The 23,796-nt window shown below is 34.8% G+C and overlaps 1 protein-coding gene across 1 annotated transcript; it reads right to left on the reverse strand.

Annotated features, from left to right (window-relative positions):
- Positions 1-6,058: 6,058 nt before the first annotated feature.
- LOC149800919 (RNA-binding protein 8A-like) lies at positions 6,059-22,419 on the reverse strand. The gene is made up of 6 exons (XM_089954982.1): positions 22,291-22,419; positions 17,320-17,379; positions 13,799-13,882; positions 11,419-11,555; positions 9,594-9,727; positions 6,059-7,772 (listed from the first exon to the last, which is right to left on the reverse strand). Exons 1-6 carry the CDS (start codon positions 22,352-22,354, stop codon positions 7,724-7,726), a joined length of 528 nt encoding a protein of 175 aa, XP_089811108.1. The 5' UTR covers positions 22,355-22,419; the 3' UTR covers positions 6,059-7,723.
- Positions 22,420-23,796: the final 1,377 nt, after the last annotated feature.

The following is a 23,796-nucleotide window of genomic DNA, read 5'->3' on the forward strand; positions in this document are numbered from 1 at the left end:
GTCATTATGTCAGTATTTTTCAGAAATGAGTTGCTTGTCATTACCTGATCAGTTAAGAGTTAAGGAACACAGGATTGTTTAGAAAATGAATTTAACATTGCAAAAATGTAGACATGTCAGCAAGGCTAAGAGACTGAAGGTATTATTTTATATATGTTCCTCAGCATCTCAACATGTCATTAGACTTATTATGTAGTTTTTTCTCTGTTAACTTTTCATTGTCAGAATCATTCAGTATTCTACGATACTCAGCACCTTGATATTGCACACACATGCACAATACGTGAATAAAAATAATTTAGTGTATTAGGAACTACTTTGTAAACAAACCGTGTACACTCACAGCGAAGTGAGCGACTAAGTTGCCTAAAAAATCAGGAAAGCAAAAACAACTTTGCCCTGTGATTTGTTTTAGTGATACATTGACTAACCAAACTTTTTGAGATGCCACTTTGACTTATCCAGTTTAGTTCTAGTGTTGCAGCAAAAGGTATTCAACAAGCCATCTGTAGCTAGGCCTAGTGTTTATATCAATTACACTAACAAACTCTTGCACATTCACAAGCATGTGTTTTGATAGCTGACTGACCATTAACCATTTCCAGAGTAAGTTTGCAACTAGGCCCCTATCACTTACCAATTTACACGTTATCCTTTGATGATAAAAACATACAAACTTGTGTTTCGTAACTTTAACAATAGTATGTAAATAGCAACTTGTGTTTTAAGAATATAATCAGTGATCTGGATATTTTAGCTGCCTCTTGTGCACTATTTCGTCATAAAATTAGTTCGAAACTGTAAGTGTACCAATAATGGTGAAGTAATGGCAGGCATGGCTATTTGAGAAGTACCAGCTTATTAGATTGATTTTGTAAATCATAGGCAAACATATTCAAAAATATATACAATTCATAGAAAGCAAAGCCCTGGTATTATGTTACCTAAGATTTAACTTTAAAATGCAATTATTTAGGTCAGAAACGTATGGGACAGTGCTATGTTGTGGAATTCGTGAGAAGCATTGTAAACAAGGTCAAGGTTGTTTTCTGACCCGACTTGTATTTGTGAAAATATGGAAAAAAGCAGTGAAGCAGATAATATTTAATCAATGCCTAAAATTAATACAGACAAATAAATAAACCATAAATTTGCAATCCTATCATGGACTGTTGTAATGGAGCTATATAAAATGAGTTATTACGAAAACCCATCCTTCTAAAAAGATGCATCCACATTGGTGTTGATTCGGTTGGAAAGAAGGGTTTAGTTCATATACTGACTATAAAGGAGCCATGTCTGTAATTTTATGCATTTTAGTGTGTTGTGTATGAATAGTTATGGTAATATTTTATCTGCAACAAAGAATGAGGATAAACAGTGTGATCTGAAGACACGTGTGAATTGGCCCCCATGTACATAGTACAGGTTTGTTTCAAATGCATTTAGAAATCTTTAAAGTGCCATTACTGTGAAAGTATTGCTTAAATCCAATGTTAAATGCAAATATGAATACTCTTTAAAATCTTGTTCTTGCTACTTCTCCTGAATGAATGTTATATTGCCACTGGGATTTACCATAACAATTCTTGTGACATACAGATGGACCAAAATGAAAATGGTGTCAATGTGGCCATCTTGAAAATATTATCATCACTGCTTCTTAACCGATTAGGCCCCGATCCCGTCTGTAGGCATGACGAGGCTGTACCCTACTTCAAAGCTCTGCAGCATCAAGGCCATTTAAGATAACCAACGAGGGTGGTATTAAAAGAAAGCAGACAGATATAGCTCTAAAATGATATCAAATAATCTGGAAGTTCTAGTTGCACTACAATATACAGAGAGAAAAACCTCATTTTTTGGACCCGGTTTTTTTCCACCCAAAATTTGCTCGAGATTGAAATGCGGTTTTGGGTCCGGATTTTAGACCTTTTGGCTGCAGATCTAAGACATACCAGTCTTAACTGCACACAGACAGGTGAACCTTTGCAAAAACTAGGATAAGGTGGGCATTTGGAATAAATTGCGATCTCCATACGAAAATGATGGGTCCATTAAGCAAAAAAAAAAAAAAAACTCCAACTTTTACCCTTCTGCTCATGCGCAAGCAAAATAACCAATGGAAAATGATGTTTCTAATACAACTAGGCATTATTCTCATGGAAAATCTGTTGAAAACCGCTGTATTATGATGTATTCAGAAATAGCCCTCCAAATTCTTTCCTACGCACATTTCAGGCAAAAACTACAAAAACCTCTGGGACCGAATGAGTGAAGGGATGGTAATATCAACATTGCGATTTCTAAACAGCTTTTTGTGATGTCTAGTTGGTCTAGACATTCAATATGCCTGTCACAGTGGTCATCTTAAAAATCTTATCATGATTTCTCATGGATGAGTCGATTATATCAACAAGTTATGTTCACTCAATAACTTATCATATCTGGTTGGTTGTAAATTAATTTTTTGGATTGGATCCAACTTCGAATATGATTGCCACAATTTCCAGCTTGAAAATCTTGTCAATACTTCTTGACTGCTACCCACATCAACATTTTGTGCTTTCACCATCAGACTTCTTATGATGTATGGTTGGTACTAATTAGAAATGGTACTAATCTGTTATCGAACAAAGCCATTAATCTTGAAAATCTTGTTATTGTTGTTCACTCAAAATGTAAAGTCATATCAACATGTGGATTCCCTCAGAAAACTTGCAATGACTTGTTAGCCCTAAATGAAAATGGTACCAAGTTGACATCCAATATGTCCACCCCCTAGCAGCTAATTTGACAATCGTTATTACTGAAGAATATCAGAGATGGTTTCTTATCTTGAATTGCTGAAAATTCTTTTCAGCCAGTAGAATGTCAGTCCCTTCAAGGGACTCTTGTTCTGTTTTTAGTAAATGGCAGACCAGCAGTCTGGGATGCTTTCTGTCAGATTAGTAAGAGGATTTTATGAAAGTCATTTTGAATATTTTTTTCAGTGTTTAATAATAGCAGACCTGTTTGATGGCAGATCAGTAAAATTTGTAGAAATTTGAAAGATATCCATTCCAGGATACTTTCTTTCAGCATTAGTCGTCAAAATGTTGTTTTTTTAGTAACAGTGGCCATCATTGTAGAAACAAATAAACTGCTGAATAGAAATCAACCAAAATTGTTGTTATTGTAGTAATTAACACCATTTTTCAGCACAAGATAGGTTATACATGGCACAAGTATTAATGGTGGAGGAAGAACCTGGGAAAACACTGGAAAAGAACCACCAACCCACAAGAAGCTAATGGAAAGCTTTCTCACAAACCCGCATTGGCTGAGCCAGACTCAAACCCACACAGACAGAGGTGAGATGGCAGTGATCCATAATGGTGAGCACTTTAGACCACTCTGCCACTCAGGGCCCTGACCAAGATTGTTAAAGCTATGTTAAAAATCAAACTCACACACACATAATATGGTTATTAAAATACAAACCCTGGTTAGAAACATCTGGAATCACAAATCCACATAATCCATAATATACATCTTTATGACAAAATTTTAGCAGGAACAAAATCCACTATGTATCCTACTAATTATTTGTGAATTACAGTAATTATTACCATGGTATACCACAATTATGTTAGGGATTAACAAATTCAATGTTAGGAGCCCGATACTTTTTTGTTTTACATTCCATATGTTGATAGTGCTCCGATTTGTAGCATAACAGCACTATTATATCCATGATATTATTTGGAAAAATATTTTGAGATAAAAGAAAATAATGGTTACCCTCTTATATGGCCACCCCTTCTGCACTGGGAAAGTGGCTATATAAGACAGGTGGCCTTTCTTCTAGATTTGTGACCAGTATGTACATGTAGTAAGAAAGCTACAAACAACTTAAAAGCATTCAATATCTACATTTAAAAGTAGCATTAATTATTAAAAAATGGTTTATTTCAAGTTAATATTATTAGCTTTTATTCTTACATGTGAAATGTCAGTAAGATATTGTTGACATGTGCATGACAAAACCATTCATAAACATCATTTAAATCTTGCTATATACATACATTGCCTGGCATTTAAAATAATTCGTTCCATTTACACCCCTTTTCCCACTGACAAAGAATATTCTTCTTATCTGTTACGATGTTGTACATTTGAGTCTTCCCAACATAAAATGTTTCGGCTAGAACTCAACTCTCCCCATTGTCATCGGGTCGAATAACCTTTTTCTTCTAAAGTATTAATTCTCCATTTATGTGATGTGAATTTTTTTTATGATTTATTCCTATGTTGGTATGTTCAGTACTGCAACTTAATTATGCAGATGAAAGTTTTGTAGAGTAACAAAATGCCTTCGAATGCTCCGGTGGCCTAGTGGTTAGAGCGTCCGCATCAGATGCGGGAGGTTGTGGGTTACAAAGGACTTTAAAAAGTGGTACTAACAGCTGCCTCGCTTGGCGCTCAGCATTAAGAGGTTTGTGTTAGGACTGGTCAGCCTGGTGTCAGGATAATGTGACTGGGTGGGACATCATGCTACATGTCTGCAGCATGATGCCCCAGTGCTAGACATCACTATAAACTGCCACACTGCAGACATCGTAGCGATATGACTGAATGAAAAATTTAAAGCTATGTTAAAAATCCAAATCACACACACACACACACACAAAATGCCTTCTTTATAAAGGAATTGATACTTGTGCTGTCCAGTGATTTTTCAGTCTTTGTCTGGTACCCCGTTTTGTTAATCCACAAAACCTATATTTAGCCTCTGCTGACCATATTATGATCTTGACAATTAAGTCCGGTTATAAACATCAGAAACAAAACCTCAACCACTGTCTGAAACCCAAAACTATCAGATCATTGTTGACCACATTTCCCGTAAACCTCGGTGCCAAGGAAGTCTGGTTGTGAAAAGTGGGTGGCCGCTGGTCATGGGTGTGCATTCATAAGGGGGACCTCTGTCTAATATTTCGACTCCAAAGAAAAATCACAGAAACCACCACCCCCCATGAAATTGTGTGCTGTATAGAAAATTAATTTGCTGTTAATTATTGCATTAGTCATAATCAAAAAACACTAACTCAGATGGTATGATTAAGTTTACATTATAGCTGATACTGGGAAAGACATTATGCTGACATTGGAGAGAGCTTATTGATATAAACCAGAAGTGTTGATGACTGAAGCCTACAATTTACTAGCTACACTACTGAAGATGACACTTTGATTGGGATGCCAAGGCCATGGCAAGATATTTATCAGAAGGGTCAGTAAATATTAAAAACACAAGTTCCACAAACAAGAAAATATTTAGTGGACTTAATAAATTATGTAAGGTTCAGATAAAAAACAAATGCACTCCTGAAAAAAAGCAATTTTATTTGCAGTATTCACCATTAATCTGACAGATAAGAGATGATTTTTAAAATTATTTTGTCATGAATAATATAAACCTGCTGTTTAATATTATAATTAAAGTCATAACAAGATTGCTGAGGAATTCCTTAACATTTCTTACTGATGAAAAGTACCAGTACAGCGTAGGTACAGCGTGCGAAAAATACAGTGCTAAAATGGCATCTTGAACACCTCTAAAAATTATGACCTTAACTTTTTCCCCAAAATTGTCTGGCTGCTTTGCACACACAATAGCGATGTGTGCAAGTCTCTTGCCCATAACTGAAGGCAGTCAAGATCTTTAAAAGTCAAGGTTACAGATGCTTTAATCTGTGATCTACAGAGTCAAATGGCTTTCATACCAACTGAAATTGTAATTCATGTTTTTTTTCAGGCTAATTGTTAATTAAATTTATAAGTGTTTCGCTCGACTACAAAGTACTGTCTAAACTTTTAAAGAACCATGGTAGCTTAAGACTTTTAATGCAAGGATTATGGGTTCAACACCCACCCAGGTCAGCCACCACTAGAGAGGAATTAGCATCCTAAATCTAACAGATAAAGCCAATAATGTGTTGATACTGGAGTTAAAACAAACCAAAACCAACCCTAAGCTTTTATTGTGGCAAAAATAATACAAGAAAAGTCGACATGAGCATCACAGTTTATTGCTGAATAAAAATGACAGACATTGCAGGAAAAATCTATAAAAACAAAATAGTACATGATCTAATGATCTTTTACATACTAAACAAATACAAATTTAAAATTTTACAAATCCAAAGTAAGGGAACTCTACTGGGGACACAAAATGTCTTTGTTTTCGACCTATATTTCCATGAAGAGGAAGGCTAAATAGTTACACTCAATTACCTGTCATCATTTGAAGATCTCATTTGTACCCAGCTTTTCCAATGTATTAATACTACTGTGAATAACTAAATAAATGGGGATACAGTGGAGGTCTGAATAAATTAAAAGTGCAGACAACTTGTGATCTGTATTATCGTAATAAAGCCTGTATTAATAAAATAAACCTTCATCAGGTTCAAGCCCATCTGTTGTATGTAATGTTTTATGACTTGGTTGTTGTTGTTGTTATGGTTTAACGCCATTTTTCAGCACACGATAGGCTATACATGGCAGCCAGTATTAATGGTGGAGGAAGAACCCGGAAAGAACCACCGACCCACGAGAAACTACTGGCAAGCTTTCTCACATACCCACATTAGCCGAATCCGAGACTCGAACCCACGCAGACAGAGGTGAGATGGTTTTATGACTTGGTAATTTTGCCCTTATGATTTATTAAACTGTATCTATAAAGGAAAATTAAATGTTCAAATTTTCTTTAAGTGCGGTTCTCAACTGTTTTCATGCAACTTTATCATGTTTCACACAAAAAAAAAACGTCTTTGGGGATTTGAGGCTAGACAGAAGTGATGGCTAAAACAAGCGATTGAAGAAAAGAAAAAAATGGAGGTTGATTACATGATGCATGTAGTAATAAATGAGTCAAAATACTTTACACATTATATTTGCAGATTTGATCTCCAAAACTGGCACAGAGCTTGGACCATATGTATTCTTGGACAAGGCACTTTACTTGCATCTATACCATATAACCTTTAAAGTGTTGATGTGCCATAAAGCTTGCACAAAGAAACATTATCTTTACTGCCAAAATTGAATAAGTTAGTAAAAGCAAAATTATTTATAATTATAATGAGAGCAGTTCCTGCTTGGAAAAGGAACCAAAAATAGAATAAAAATATGGATTTGGATATTTATTCATGTGTAACCAAATGATGCTTGGCACTTCTACTGAAGTAGCTGTTGTAAAATGCTGATTATGAGTTTATAATGGTAGAAATATGAACTGATTCATTAAATATGTAATGCAATGAACAGGACGCTTCAGTTCTCCATCAGTCGACTGAATGACTTGCATAAACCATATGAAAACCGAAACGAAAGTAGTGTTGCTTATTTACTTAAGTAATCTCTACAAAAGTTCTCATTTGTAAACTGTGCATTCGCTGGATTAATGTGTATTAATACAGACAATACAAAAATTATTTTTATGTACATCATCATAAATTCTATGAAACTGTATTGGAAATTTTTCATCCTAAAAAGCTCTATGGGAAACTTTTCACCCAAGAATAAGATAAGATATATTAACCCATTTGCACAGTGCCTACAATTTATGATTTGCTGAGTCATGTATTACACAAAATTCAAATCTGATGACATCAACAAAACTTAAATAGTCCAAGTCTACCCTCAGACAAATGTCAGATTGTGAGTTCAGTTTTCATCGCCGCCTTCTATCTCTATCTCTCTCTCTTCTGTCATCCTTTCTCCTAAAATGAAGAAAATTGCTAAAATAAGAACATTCATTAATTAAATGTATGTTGGTCAGAAAGTAAAGTTTAATCGAACAATGTTAATGGGTTTTTTCTCAATATTTAACAATTACATTTTGATTTAGTAACTTACTCAAACTTCTTACAAATGGAGGAAAAATACACTTGAGCCATGCAAATTAGCCAAGCACATTTTTTCTTAATTTTAAAACAAGTTGTCATTCCTAAAAAAGAAATAAACATCTTAATATAAGAACCACTTTCCCCATTAACAAAATCACTATGACACACCAAATTTATTTACTCTATCAAAGAGACAACGACCCAAATTCCATTATTCTCCCACCCACATGCATGTCTTGACATGTTTTGGTATTAGGGATGGACAGGTAGGGAAATTCTGCCAGGTACCTGGCCATGTCATTTTTTTTACCAGGTGGGGTTTCTCCACTCCCATTTTGTTCTTTTTCCCACCACCCTCTCTCACTTCCCTCCCCCTTACTCATAGCTGCCAACCCCCAAATAAAAAAATACTTCTTGTGACAAAAATACTGATTTTCTGGAACAAATACTGATTTTTAAAATTTTTTTAATGTATATGTAACTATTTACAACAGATACAACCATCAGTAAAGTAGGACAGTGCTTTACATAATTATTTAATGTCAAATATGCACGTGTTGTACCATATTCCATTCGGGTGCCCATTCAGAAGGTGCACAAGTGCATCACACTCAGACACATACTTTTTATAGTAGCCTTTTCCACACCTTATTTTTTTCCCAATCATTATCAATTTGAATGTATCAACTTTCATTGATGATCTCAATTCTGTGTGATTTTCTTATTTAACTGTTTTCGTTCTAGCATATGAGTAATCCTTTACGATTTTACTGTCTGGAAAATGTGTGCAAAATAAATCACCAGCAACACTAGTAACTGAAAGAGGAAGGTTAATTTCCAAAAGAAATTTAATAAACTGAATTTCGATCAAATTACCTCAAGGTTCTCTCTGGTATTTATATACGTCATTAAGTTCAGGCTGAGTTGTGTATGATGAAGCAGAAGCTGATGTTTATTAGCCTTTTCGTACTCTTTATTTCATAGGTGCCTAATAGCGAAATCACCTTACACAACTTGCAAACCGTAGAGTTTTCTCCTTTACTAGATGGTTTCACAAATCTAAACAAGACGGCACAATTGTCCTAGTTCTGTTGTTTGTTTTTTTTTGTCTTTCCTGGAGAAAATTCTGAATATTCCGCTTTCCTATGCAACATGATTAGAAGTTGAATATTACAAAAATTAGATACAGTGACAGCGGTAACTGTTTCTGCGAAACCCAATATGGCGTATAAAGACAGGCATTGTAGCCTTGATTTCAAATGAACCAATCATATTGTAGAACTGTATTCCTACATACATGCGATACATTTCTTTCAGAATGGAACCGAGTGCCCGTTCTAAACTGAAAATTGGAAGGAACCTTTTTTAATATTTAAAAAAAAAATAAAAAACGTAATTTTTGCCCAAAAGAAATGTACACCCGTATTCAGGTCCAAAAATACGGAACAAATACGGAAAAAACAGGACAGTTGGCAACTATGCTTACTGCTAGGGGTGGGGCCTTAACCCATTAAGATCAAATTTTTATCTTAAAACCTGGCAGAGATGGGTATTTCTGGGTGGTTCATACAAACCGGACCTGGTACCCACCCATCCATTCCTATTTGTTATATTCTCATACTATGTCAGCATGTGATTTGTTTTAGCAAACAAGAATTTAGGATTTAGTTTGATACACTACAATAACAAAATTACCTTTGACTTTTCCTTGGTCCCCTTACAAAGCACCAATCTACAGCAATCTTCTGCCCCAGTATTTCTGTCCCATTTAAAGCATCCATTGCACTTTGGGCTTCCTTGAAGGTTTCATACTCCACCAAAGCATAACCCTAAAACATGATAACAGAGAGTCGGGTTGGTTAAATTTTAATGGCACTTTTAACAGTTTTGGCTGTATCATTCTAAAGAAATGGGATCTAAGTTACTCTCCCAAGAAGACAGCACACAGAGACTGGCTTGGGCCAATATAAAACCTGTGACCCCTAGATTACAGGTCCAATGATCTACAAACTGAGCTATTGCAACTACAATGCAAACATTAAAAAATCCATGGACAACTGTTAGATGATGGGGTTTGTCTTAAATCCTAAAGGAAGAACCAGCGACTTTCAGAATGAGACAGATTTTAGACTCCGTTTCTTTAAAAACTGGACTCTTGGAATTAAACTCCAAAGTGCAGTTCTGGAAATTTTTGTCTGTCAAAAACTTACCAAGTTTTAATAAAACTGCTAACAAATCAAAAAGAACTCCCTTTAATTTTTTCTTCATATTTTCAAACATGGATTTGCTTTATAAAGAGTGCAAAATGAAAATACATTAAGTCCATCTTGTGATTAATATAATCAATTATATAAACTTGGGTGTGTTAAAACATCTGCATTACTAATCAAAATTTAAAAGCAAAAGCAATAGATGATTTTCCTCAACCACTCTGCTCCAAATTAGGATTTTTCAAACATCATCTCTGCCGAAAGTTTTAACTTTACTGAATCAGTGCATTGCGTATAACTATGCCAGATTTCTTGTCCATTCCATAATTTTATAATGGAATCCAATAATGCCAGTCTTCTTGTTCAGACTGAAGTATTTTGATCAAATAGATATTCTTACGTTTTAATTTCTTTTTAAATTTTCATTTATTTGATGTAGCTCAGCACTTCAAGTGATATAGTTCTAAAGCTCAAGGGCCCTCAGGTCTGAATTGTTTGAAAAGAAATTAAACTGCACTCCACTTTTAAATAGCCTGAATTTTCATTAAGCTTGGTATTCAACCTATTCTACATTTAATTTTGAAATATTGCGGAGAGTGGGCTGACCTGCATGTCATCTGTATTTACCTATTTAGAATCGCTCAGTGGCATTTCCAGTAATGCATTCCAAGCTCTGTTAATCTGATATACTTCACAACTTTAAAAAAACTCACTGCCATCATTGCTACTATCAGACTGTTTTTGCCAAACAAAATGAAAATGTTGTGAGTCTTCAGTTTACAGTTTTACAGATACCCCACATTTTAAACTTGCACTTGTACAACTTCCTGTATAAATGCAAGCTCACCCTAAAGAAAAGAATGCTTGTTCCAGAGTTCAATGTACCAATCAAATTTAGTTTAAATATTCAAGTCAATCCAAAGTATCCAGATATGTAAACAGATGCCTACTTGAAATTTCTAATTTGTGGAAGTTCTCATACATCACTGCTTGCCAAGAGTTCAAATTTGTACAAATTTTGCATAATTTGTGCACTTGTGTGACCTTGCAGCATGTTTTATATAATGTTGGGTCAAACTTACTTACGATTTAATGAGGAAAAATTAGAAATAACAACTGATGCAGTCAATCAAGTCATAATTAATATACAGTCTATTAGAGAAAAATATTAGTATAATGGAGTTAAATTAATCTGAGCTCTTGGGTGGCACAATAGAAAATTTCAACCAAAGAACAATGGACAATGCATCTTTGAAAAGGTCAAATTATTTGCCTGTAAAATGCTGCCAAATATGTAATCTTTCACTCACTTTAAGATAACCTGTTCTTCTGTCAAGATTCAAATGAAGATTTTTTATTTCTCCAAATTCTGCAAATTTGTCATAAACATCATCTTCCTGTGCCTCTTCATGCACCCCTGTTATGAACAAGATCCAGCCTTCCACAGCTGAAATAAAGGTAAAAGATTTTTTCTTCAAATTATCTATTGGCTGTATTAATAACGGGACAAGCTCTGCAATCTAGGAAGTATAGTCTTATTGACTGATTGATTTTATTTTTAACGGCGCATCAGCACTGTAAGGCTATTTAGCGCCAAACAAAATGTTATATGTATAATCTTTTAAATATTATGATAAGTCTCATATCAACCAGCAATATTAAAACACAAATAGTTGAAATTAAAACGGTAAGATGGTAACGGTGAAAAATAAAGCTAGGAAGTGGTCTTAAGCTGTGCATAATGACCACTCAGTGGACTACAAAAAATTGGTCTTGATACATGGGTGTTCTTTACTTAAGAAGCATGTAAATGGATTTGAAGGAAAACTAGAGTTTTGACAGACAGAAATATAGAAAAAATAGAAAGAAAATCAGTACATGCTTAACATAATTACGAAAAAAATTCTTATCAAGCAACCAGGTGATGCTATGGCTTTTACAGGGGTGATAATTAATCAGAAAATGAATCATTGGTCACTACATGTATATTTAAGTACATGATGATTTACACAGCATGGAAAAGAAATGACTGTTCCCGCTTGTGTTAAGCAAGTGGTTGCTTTGTTTAGCAGATTATATTTAAAATTTTGCAGGAACTGAAAAATTATGGTCTGTATGCATATGCTGTCACTATACCCTGGCCTGTTAAATATCCAAATTTGGTAGTTTCCATGTATAAATAGAACGCCAGCAGAAAGGATGATTGTTTAGGGCAACAGAGGATATTACATGAGTTCTGGATTTATATGATATTTTTCTACCCAAAATTTGCTTGTGGTAGGAATCCGATTTTGTGTCTGAATTTTAGACTTTTTGGTCTCAGATCTAAGGCAGACCGGTATGAACTGCAAACAGACAGATGAACCTATGCAAAAAGTAGGATAAGATGGGCATTCGGAATAAAGAGTGTTATCCCTCTGCTCATGTGCAAGCCAATGAAAAATGATGTTTCTAACACAACTAGGCAGTATGTTATTGGAAGATGACCTGGAAGTTGGTGTTTTAGGATGTATTCAGAAATAGCTTTCAAATTGTGTTTCCTACTCAAATTTCAGACAAAAACCTCCAGGGGTTAATGTGTTATGGTTTTCTATTTTTAGTAACAGTGGCCATTTTGAATCATGGTTCAGCATCATTTGTATAAAAAGGCCATCATATCAGGATGCTGTAAAATTTCATCAAATTCAATGTCACAGGTTTTGACAAATCATTTTAAGTTGTGCTTTCTATCTTTTACACTGTGGCCAAATTTGCAGATGGACCAAAATTATTTGTACAAACTTTAAAGGCTCTCATTATAGGATGGATTTTGTCATTCAGCAGTTTTGAGAATCGTTTGCTTTCATAATGGTGTAATAAACCACAGCAACACTCTGAAGTTATATCATGCAAGACAGAGTTGTTCAAAAGTCCAGGGCCTTAACCACTGAGCCACCAAGGCACTGTTTTGAAAAGAAGACCTTTAAATGCTTTTCTGTTTCCAGTAATGGCAGCCACATTTAAACTGGCATCATTTGAACAAACTTTAAAGACCTTCACACCAGGATGTGTCCTGTCAAAGTTGCTCAACTTCCATTTCAGTGATTCTGAGAAAACATTCTTTACAGGTTTTCTAAATTTAGTAACAGCAACCATATCTGATGGTAAATCATTCATCATTTGTAGAAATGTGAAAGGTCTTTATGTAAGAATGGTGTTTGTCAAATAAAGTTCAGTAGAATTCTTAAAAGAAGTGGTTCAAATGTTTCCCATTTTTTAAAATGGCAGCAATCTATATTTTTAAAAAAAAAATATATGAAAGACTTTCATACCAGATTTCTTTCTGTCTACTGAAAGGTTTTGCATTATAATAACAGCAATAATAAAAATGGGAGTCAGTTGTACAAACTTGACATTCCTTTGTGCCATAATGCTTTCTGTCAAATTTAGTCCAGTTCACTTTAACAGTTCTTTTAAACATCTAAACTTCTGTTGTTTTATTTTTTAGTTGTTTATTTTGGTGGCCATATCTGAAGGTTATAAGCATTATTCATTTAAAATGTAATGGTGTTCTTGCCAGTGATCAGGGTCTACATACTGCATTCTACACTTGATTTCAAGAGAACATAACAAATATGCATTATATTGAGTATACATTGTTTGCAGTTACATGATCCAAATTTTAATCCCTGAATCACAGATGTTACTTACATCTTTGTGGACCAGGTCCTCCTTCCTCATCCACCTCCATGGCTTCATACTCATAGTCCTCCACACCACTCCGTGTTGGTCCATCTAAAATATTAAACCCATAGAGAATTAGTCCTCTTTTCATGCTAAAAATTACCAATACGGAATCCACAAATTAACTTGATGACACGTTATGGCAGTTCTGTTAAGAGCAAACCGAAAAAGGATGGTTAATACAGATCTATTTATCTACCCTGTATTTACAAAGCAAGAAATTTGTCAATACATATGACATGGATTCCCCAAACAATATGATGCAATTAAAAGACAAATGTCCAAACAAAAAAAAAGGGACCATAACTCCATACAAAGGTTCCTGAAACAAAAGTAAAAATCATTTTTAAATTTGGTCTTCTTTATGTAATGCCTCATGCCAAATTTGGCATCAGTCTGAGAAGTCCTTCAAAGCTTATTTAGTAGAAATTGAGGGAAAAAGTTCCAAGTCAAACTGGGGCAAAAACTCGGTAAAATTCTCCTGGACAATGGTGAAATCAAACTTGATCTAGGTCTTCTTGCCTCAGATAAATTTGATTTCAATGCATTAAGTCCTTAAAAAGTTAAAGCTTAGAATACAAATTTAAAGAGAAGAAATGAAACAGAATGAAAACATTCTAGCCAAACAGTGGTTGTAATACCATAAAACAATGAATACTGGAGTTGACAGAAATCTAAATGTAATGCCACCTACCAAATGGAAACAAATGGAACAGCACAGTTCAACATGGGCCATCAAAATGTTTTTAAACTCTCAGTCATGGACTAGCATAATTTTTATAGATCTAAAAGCATTCAATGAAAGGATGCTTTTTGCCAAATTTGGTAAAATTCAGTTTGAGTGGTTCTGCATCATTTGTATAGATCCAAGGACTTCATGTTAGGAGTTATTTTTGTACTTATTTTAATTATCAAGGCTGGTAATATTCAAGGGCTAGGATACACTTGAATTTTAGAGAGAAGTGTCCTCTTTTCTAGACCCAATTTAGGGGGCGCTCACCAGTTATTATGTACTTTTGAGAAAGTGATGTATGTAAGGTGAAGTTGTTTGCATTTAAAACATGCACATTGGAGAGAATGTTGGCATACCTCTATGCTACATTAAGGTAATGTGGATGATATTTCTTTGGATATTGTACTTTTGGAAATTGTACATGTTCTAAGCACACTGCTAACTAAAATGACTGCTCCCTTGTTCAAAAAAATCAGCCTGAATTATTATAAAGTACACTATCCATAGCAGCTATTAAAATAGGGAAAATGAAATGAATTGTGCCAGACTAGACAATACCAGCTTCGGAAAGTGCAATGAATGAATTACCAAATGTATAAAATGTAAAAAAAAGTTATCGACTCTTTTTTTTATACAATGTACCTCTGAAGTTCAGGAAGTGAAAATGACCAAGTGGAGCTAGCACTTTTTTAAAGATGCACATCTTGAGTAAGGCCAAGCTGTATCAGGGATCGTCCTAGGCTTCGCCAATGTCGCAAATTGCGATTTTTTTTCCTTATTGGCGACAAAAATATCCCATCTGGCGATTTTTTTGGCGACATACTTTTTGGTTATTTAATTTGTACATACAATCATAGATTTGGACTGGATAAATTAAAAGGGAGAACGAAAGGAAGCCACAAACTTGACTAAGCAATGCATTAGAATCAATCTGTTACACAAACAATCCTTTGTTCGTATTGACAACCCCATCTTTACAGTACATTGTTACATCATAATCTGCTTATGCTGACATCTGGGCTGAGTACTGTATGCTGTGATACAGTCAATCATGCTACCGAACTATACCTACAACTGACCGACTTCTGAAGACGCGAATAGAACAGATACAATTAATTGAATGGCTAAATCTTCTGTTGTTTTTTATTTTTTTTTACATATACCAGTACAATAGTTTTGCTGAACCTTCATAGAAAACTGATAACCTTTGAAGTACCGACTACTGTGTATAAATACAACGCAAATGGAAAAATCTCAATCACAATTATGTCTGTCGCCAGTGCAGCATTTTACTCATTGATCTTTTCCTTTTGCCATCAATCCGTGTTACGGCTGCTGAGACTTAAACTCCGAAACAAGAAATAGCACAAAAAAAAAACAACAACCAGTTTTGCATAATTAATAATAATTATTTATTTCTCAAAATACAAGAGTGAAAGAATCTCTAAATTGGGTTTGAATTTATGCTTATATATACGGTCCAATATTGCCAGGTGTTGACTCGTGCAAGTTTCATTCGTGGGAATGGAGATCCTATTTTGTTTGTCGAGAAAATTTATACAGCATTCAGTGATCATTCTTGGGATTTAGGAAGAAATTCACTACAAGCTTTGTGAAGCTAGCCATGGGGGGGGGGGGGGCTGCTGATAGACTACTGGTGTCACCTGTCAGTGCTGTGGACTGTGAACGTGGATTCAGTAAGATGAACCTCATAAAAACTGACATCAGAAATAAACTCTGCATCTCATCTCTCGAGAATTTCATGAGAATCAGCATGTACAGATGTGAAAAATTAGACTTTGAAACTGCATTCAACAAGTGGGCAGCCCTAAAATTGCGACGGATCTTCATGTAACACTCTGTAACATTTTGTTAATGCTTGTTGTAATTAAAGAATTAACTAACCCATCTTTTGTAATTTTCATTGCCTGTTACATTAATAGACTAAATTAACACTTGGAAAAATGTACACTACTTGTTCTGGCGACACTTTTTGAAAACTGGCGACAAAATATTGAGGTTGGCGATTTTTTTGGCGACAGCTTTTTAAAAGCCAGGACCATCCCTGTGTATACTCTATAACCCACATTACGCCCATCAATCAAAACCAAAATAAATGGAATTAAAGGTTCTTCAAACTATACCTAAGATATACAAGGTCTTTTTTAAATAGCTACTATAATTAGTGAGGAAAGCCGGGGAAATTCTTTTTCTTTAAAATTCTAACCCATGCAAACTACGAAACTGTACAGTGCCACCTTAGTACCTGTAAAAGTTGATGGATGAACAATTTTCGTGTGGAAACATTTTGATGGCATTTAAGGTGCCGAACAACCAGCAGGATTTAATTGATTTGGTTAAGATATATTATAATTAATTTTTAGAACAACAAGTAATATTTTATTTAATCTGAGGAAATATTCTTACATGACCACGTTGACAAGCACTTTAATCAACTTCAGTTGTAAAGCCCAAGAAGCAGGCAGTGTGATTTGGATTTTTAACGTGGCTTTAACAATTTTTCAGTCATATCGCTACGATGTCTGCAGCATGACAGTTATAGTGATGTCTAGCACTGAAGCATTATGTCCCACCCAGTCACATTATCATGACACCAGGCCAACTAGTCCTGAGCTCCAAGCGAGGCAGCTGTTAGTACCATTTTTGTAAGTCTTTGTGGTATGACTCAGCCGGGCATTGAACCCATGATCTCCCACATCTTGTTTGCTAATATGTTCAGAAAATAATATATTACCAGCACCAAATCCTCTTCCTTTCCTTTTCTTTGCCTTTTCCTTCAACTTCTGAATTCCCTCTGAAATGTGAACAAACAATTAACCACTATATTACAGAATCTTTATTTTTAACACTCTGCCATTTTTACATATTGTTAAATAAACTAATTTCAATCAGAAAGACTGACTGAACATTATTCACCCATAAAACTTGAGGAATCATGATCAACATGCTCATGGGAATATACCCCACCACATGGCCGTATGTTTGACAAATCAAATGTGTTTCCAGTTGGCCGATAGTCCCCGTTTTTTGTTGCTGACCCTAGCACTTTTTCTCCCAGGGTTTAAAAAGAATTAAAACAAGAATTTTTTTCTCCTCCTGAAATTGATTTGTGCAAACTGAGCCAGTTTAACCCAGTACTTTATGCGCTTAGTATGTTATATATACTAATCATTATAATATATTGAATGTTTTAGGAAAAAACTACTTACCTACCCTCATTTTAAAACCATTCCAACAGGAATCATTTTCTGGCCTTGTCAAACAAAACAAAAAAAAAGAGGGCCTAACACTTGTAAAAAAAAGTGCCATGACTGGACAACATTCATAACATGAAATTCATCTTAAGTTTCACAACAAATCCACTAAAACCTGCTACAGTAGTTGCCTTCACAAAATTCTGTCACACAATGGACCAAGCTGCAACTCTGTAAGGGCAACAACTCTTACAAAAGCCAAGGGAACACATCTGTCAACATCTTTAAATTATGACAATAATATGTACATAGTTTCACAGGAATATATTTTAAAAAAAACACAAACTACAAGATAAGCTCTATTAACAACATTTGATCCTGCATTTGGCTTAAAGAGCAATAACTCTAATATTGTAGAAACAAAGTGATTAGTCTATATGTGTATCGTCAAGTGATACACTAAATCATTTACCAACTTCAATCCATCAAAAACTGAGGACTAGTTGAACTAACAAGACTGTTATATATTAGGCTAAAGAACAAAATGGGCATAAAAACTACCAAGAATTATCATTTCAGTTGTTTGCTAATATGTTCATCCTTAGACAGGTATGAAAATCAGTATTTCTCAAGTGTCAATTTGTTCTTAATATTCCATTTATCGTATACCATGATTATACATTAATGTTTTCAGTGATTTCTCATACATCAGATCTTTGTTTTAGCATGCTCAAATTACTTGTGTGAACCCTGTTATAGTGCAGAGTCAGGTGTCATGCTGATTTTTTCTTGTGTGTGTATGATTTGGATTTTTAACGTAGCTTTTAAAAATTTTCAGTCATATCTATACGATGTCTGCAGTGTGGCAATTTATAGTGATGCCTAGCAATGAGGCATCATATTGCAGACATGTAGCATGATGTCCCACCCAGTCACATTATCCTGACACCAGGCCAACCAGTCCTAATACTAGCCTCTTAATGCTGAGTGCCAAGCAAGGCAGCTATTAGTACCATTTTTGTTGTTGTTGTAGGGTTTAATGCCATTTTTCAGCAAATGATAGGCAATACATGGTGGCCAGTATTAATGGTGGAAGAAGAACCTGGGGGTAACAAACCCAGAAAGAACCACCAACCCACGAGAATCATTTTTATAAGTCTTTGGTATGACACAGTAGGGGATCAAACCCATGACCTCCTGCATCTGAGGCGGACGCTCTAACCACTAGGCCACCAGAGCGGTCAACCTTTTCTTGTAGTAAAAGGCAAAATGAAGACTCCTATATGCTTAATGTTTAAAAAACAGACAAAAAAATTGGTGAAATGAAAGGTAGATATATCACTCATTATATCAAAAATTCAGTCAGTATGCATTAATTTGGAAAAACATCTTTAAACAGCAATCATATATTTTTAGGAGTATCTTTAACAGAAATATTTTCTCAACAAATAGCAACATGCAACTAAATATTCAGCAATGAAAAATAATGGAAAATGAAAACTAGTGATAAAGCTGCAATAAATACCAATATTTAGAGTTATGCCAAGAAAAATTCACATTTTTTGTTTTAGTTTCGCATCACTGAAATCATTATAAATATGTAGCAGATGGGGGAGGTAAAACTAATCATGGTGTATTCACCTGTCACGATTGTTTAGTTTGTCTTTTCTTTGCCATACAAAAATGCTTGTCCATGCCAGATGCACCATCCTCTGTTCTGTGTAAGTTCCTAGAACACATGAATTGACTCAGTCTGACTCCTAAGCACATGCACAGTAGTGCATCCTCATTATTTTCTAAGTCTTTTACTAATAAAAGACATCAGATCAGGGAGGGAGGATGGTATCTAACTGCAACAGGTATTACATAATTAAAATTAGTTTTACCTCCAAAAGAAACTATCACTTTAATATCAGCTTTCATTGTTTAGGGCTAAACGCTATTTTTCAGCACATAAAAGGCCATACATGGCAGTCAGTAAGTCTGGTGGTTTGGGAAATGGAAAGGAATCTCTAGACTTCCTTGCTTTGCCTTTTCCTGCTTATCTTTCTCATCGATGAATGCTGCAGAAAGGCAAATGAAAGAGGGTTGCCCACTGGAATTAAGTGGTTGCATACCCTTTTGGAATCTGATCCAGCTCATCTCAATCAGGCTGAATTCACATCGTAGCCAGTTTCAATTGACCAAGAGCTATACTGATGATCCTTTAGGTTCTGGGAAGCAGCCGTGGCCATAGACAATGCATATCTGGGTGTCTTGAATACTCCTTCCAATTACCATTGCAGCACAACAGATGATAATGAATCTTCATTCAGAGGACTGATGGAAGCTAATGACTAACTGAGAACAGATCAGTGTGTGAAGCTATGGTCACCACTGACATGGTCTTAGTCTCCAAAGCCTCTGACATCTTTACCAGAAGGCAAAGAGAATGACCCTGATGAAATTGAAATACAAGCTTAACAATGGCTAGTTACTGTATAATGCTGAAATTTAAGTATAAGAAGGTTCATGTGGAACACAAAGACTTTAACGAAGTCTAAATATACTCACACATGAACATTTACCTTGGAAACCATGTTGATCACAAATATATAATTTTGTTCATTATAAAGTTCCAAAGCTTATTCTATAACAAGTTCACAACGATTATGCAATCTGATGACAAAGTTAGTGCACAGGAATCTGACATTTTATCAATAAATTATGACAAAATCTCTAACAACATGAAATCACCTTATTGGTACTATAAATTAACACAAGGAGTGCAAACATGACCCAGCCTTCCACTCGATTCTACTTTTCTCAAACATCTTTTATTGCCTCAGAATTGCAAGAATACTGAAAAACTACACGTAGTAGTTACACATAGATCTTTAATTACAGAACAATGGTAGATGCAAAAGTAAGTTTTTACTTATCATTAACTTGATTCAACTTTAGGAATCCTGTTCCATTGAAGAATTAGACATTGCTTTCTTCATATACTGCATACAAGTGACTCTCAGTTTCAAAACATGTACACTATGGGTCACAGTCACATCAAAGGCGAAATATGATTGGCTCATAGTTAGTCCTACATGTAAGACATAGCACATTTTGATTTTGTTGAGGTGCTATGTCTTACTATCCAAATAACAGCCTTGTATAGTGTGTTCCGATGTCGTTGACATTGGAATGAGTAATCAAAGTTTCAGGAACATCTCACACATTTGGCAGCCTATACTGACATTTTTCTATTAATTTATGTGTAATTAATATACTTACTGTGCTGTCTTTATCCTGGTGGAATGAAAATATGACACTAGCAAATGGATGCATTTTCACGTTCCTTTGACATACATTTGAATTTGTTGCAATGTGACGGTAGTCAAGGTATGCCGAAGTAAATTCAAGTTGGTTAATGTTTGGGATATGTTTCTTGAACGAACGAACCGTTGCTTACAGTTCCAATAGGCATAATATATTTTTTATCTGTTTCGTTAAAAAATGTTTTAACTTTATCTGATTTCGGCATTCTCAGCTTTCCAGCCAAGTGAAAAGTAGGCTAAAGAAACTTGAAAACGGGTCCATTTCTTCTGTGAGAATTTGAATTTATTTGAGAAAAGGCATCATAGAAAGCAAAGTCTGACTAAAACATTATAACTTTACTTTATAGAAAAGCATCATTATTTTAGTTGTCAGTTGTATGAAATATTCCTGAAAATTTTACTTTCGTAATGATGTTAGTCAACATTAAAACACACTACACAGCGTCATTAGTTAGGCTGTAAGACCCTGACGCCCACAACATAAATATCATCGTTGGGTCTTACAGGTAGGACTAGCTCATAGTGTACATGTTTTGAAAATGAGAATCGCTTGGATGCAATGCATGTGCAGTGAGGAAGCCTATGTATATTTCTTCCAGGCAACAGGATTCCTAAAGAGTATGGCCATGTTCCTTTAAAGACGGAAATTGCAGAAGGAAATCGAGGGTCATGGGTGGAACCAAGTATTTGGAAGTTACGTACATTCTGTCTTATACAGTATGATAGAGAGGGTCCTATGTCAGAACGGGTCATGGGGGTACTCCTACATGTAAAACCTGACGCTGATATTTATGGTAGCACCTAAACAAAATCAACATGTGCTATGTCTTACATGTAGGATTAGGGGGTAATATGAGGTATTTTTGTCACTCTATAATTTTTTTCCTTCAGATTGTTTTTTTCTTCTCAACATCAAGCTCGCGTCAAGCACCCATGATAGTCGACATCAAAACACGCTAACACTGCGCCGTTATTTAGGCTGTAAGACCCATCCCACACACACCCCAGAACAAAAAATATCAGGTGATGTGTTACATGTAAATCATCTGACCCGCTTCTGTCGCGTTTCAAGTAACAATGATCGTACAAAACAACAGAAAGAAAATATTATAATCCCTCTTCACTATTACCCAATAGAATGCTCTGAGAAATAATCTAAATGTTTATTCAATTAAATCAACGAAAGAAATTAAAGCTTACGATCTCCCTCCTCGTCAACCTCAAATTCATCGGCCCCTTCCTGCACGTCTAAAACGTCCGCCATGTTTTTCAAACGCGTGGAATTTTCGAAACACTTCTGACTTCTTCCTAGTAGTAATTGGTACGTCTAACACACAAACAGGTTCCGATCTGACAACTGCGGTGAATTGAAAGCTGTATATCAGACCACCATCACTACATCTTCGATAGCCAAGGTTCCGTTATAATAATCATATCCACGTGGTTAACATATCGGAACCATGGCTAGCGAATATAAAATACTTTGACACAGCATGATAAATAAAAATGCTGAGAAACAAATTAAACCTAAAAAGGAAAGTATTTTTATTTAATTTTTTTAAAAATAGATTTCTTGTAACATAAAACGAAGCATATCAGAATTAGAAACATGCCATGATGCCTATTAGGTGTTAAAATGTAATATAATTCATGGTACACTAGAAAACCAGAAAATCAAAATGGAAGAAATCGCAGATGCTGTCATTATAGCAGAAAAACTCGAGGGTGACAAGGTTGTGTAGAAATTATTTGCAGATATTCACCAAATTAAAGAAAAATGGTCGAATTCAAGCTTTATATCATTGCTGATGGTTTCATTTGCAAAGAAAAAAGTGACATAATATATTTTCATCAATTAACTTATAAAGGAAAGTTATGAGATTTATTCATATTTTGAATTACCATAAAATGTTCACATATTTCTCTTTTTTGTACGCAGACACTTGAAAAGTTGCAAATATTGCAATTTCTGTCTGTTGCATCTATAACAATAGTACTTAAGGTTTAAAAAAAACACATTAAAACTGTATAAATTACACATTGGTTTGATATTTTTGTAATATGACACCATCTTGGAATCTCATAAATGTCCTTTACATTCACTAGACAGAGTTCTGAAAACTTTTTCAGTTTTATTTTTGTCACTAAATAACCAATAACATTCCTAAAACATTTTTTGTTGGTTGCTGAACACTTCTACACATAGCTAATTAAGAACACAGAAAATGATAATGGACCACATATTAATACGTACAAAGTGAAATCATGGAAGCTATACAATTATACTGATTTCTTGGCCTGGGCAAAACAAAGTGAATGGAAGTATAAAAACTTGTTTTACAATCAGCAAGACATCAATACTGCAGCTGTTCTTATATAGGTAATTAAGAACACAGGTACACCACTACCTATCAAAGGTATATTTAAACTGTGCCTACTTGTTTGACAACTTCTATGACACGAGTTGTAGCATCATGTTGTTGATATAAAACAAACAAACATGGATGGATAGAGCATAATATCAAAAGTAATGATATGAATGATGTTACACAAGAGTTCATTAAAGACACTACAGGTAATGGAAGAAATGAAACTTGATGATGCAAATGATAAGGAAGGAACTCGGCTGGAATGGAAACTGCTACCATATGGACTTGCTTATAAGACAAGTCTAATTGCAAACTACACAGACCAGATCTGCCATTG

Source organism: Sinohyriopsis cumingii, chromosome 4, assembly GCF_028554795.1.
Source record: "Sinohyriopsis cumingii isolate HCF-2022 chromosome 4, ASM2855479v2, whole genome shotgun sequence".
Lineage (NCBI taxonomy): Eukaryota > Metazoa > Mollusca > Bivalvia > Unionida > Unionidae > Sinohyriopsis > Sinohyriopsis cumingii.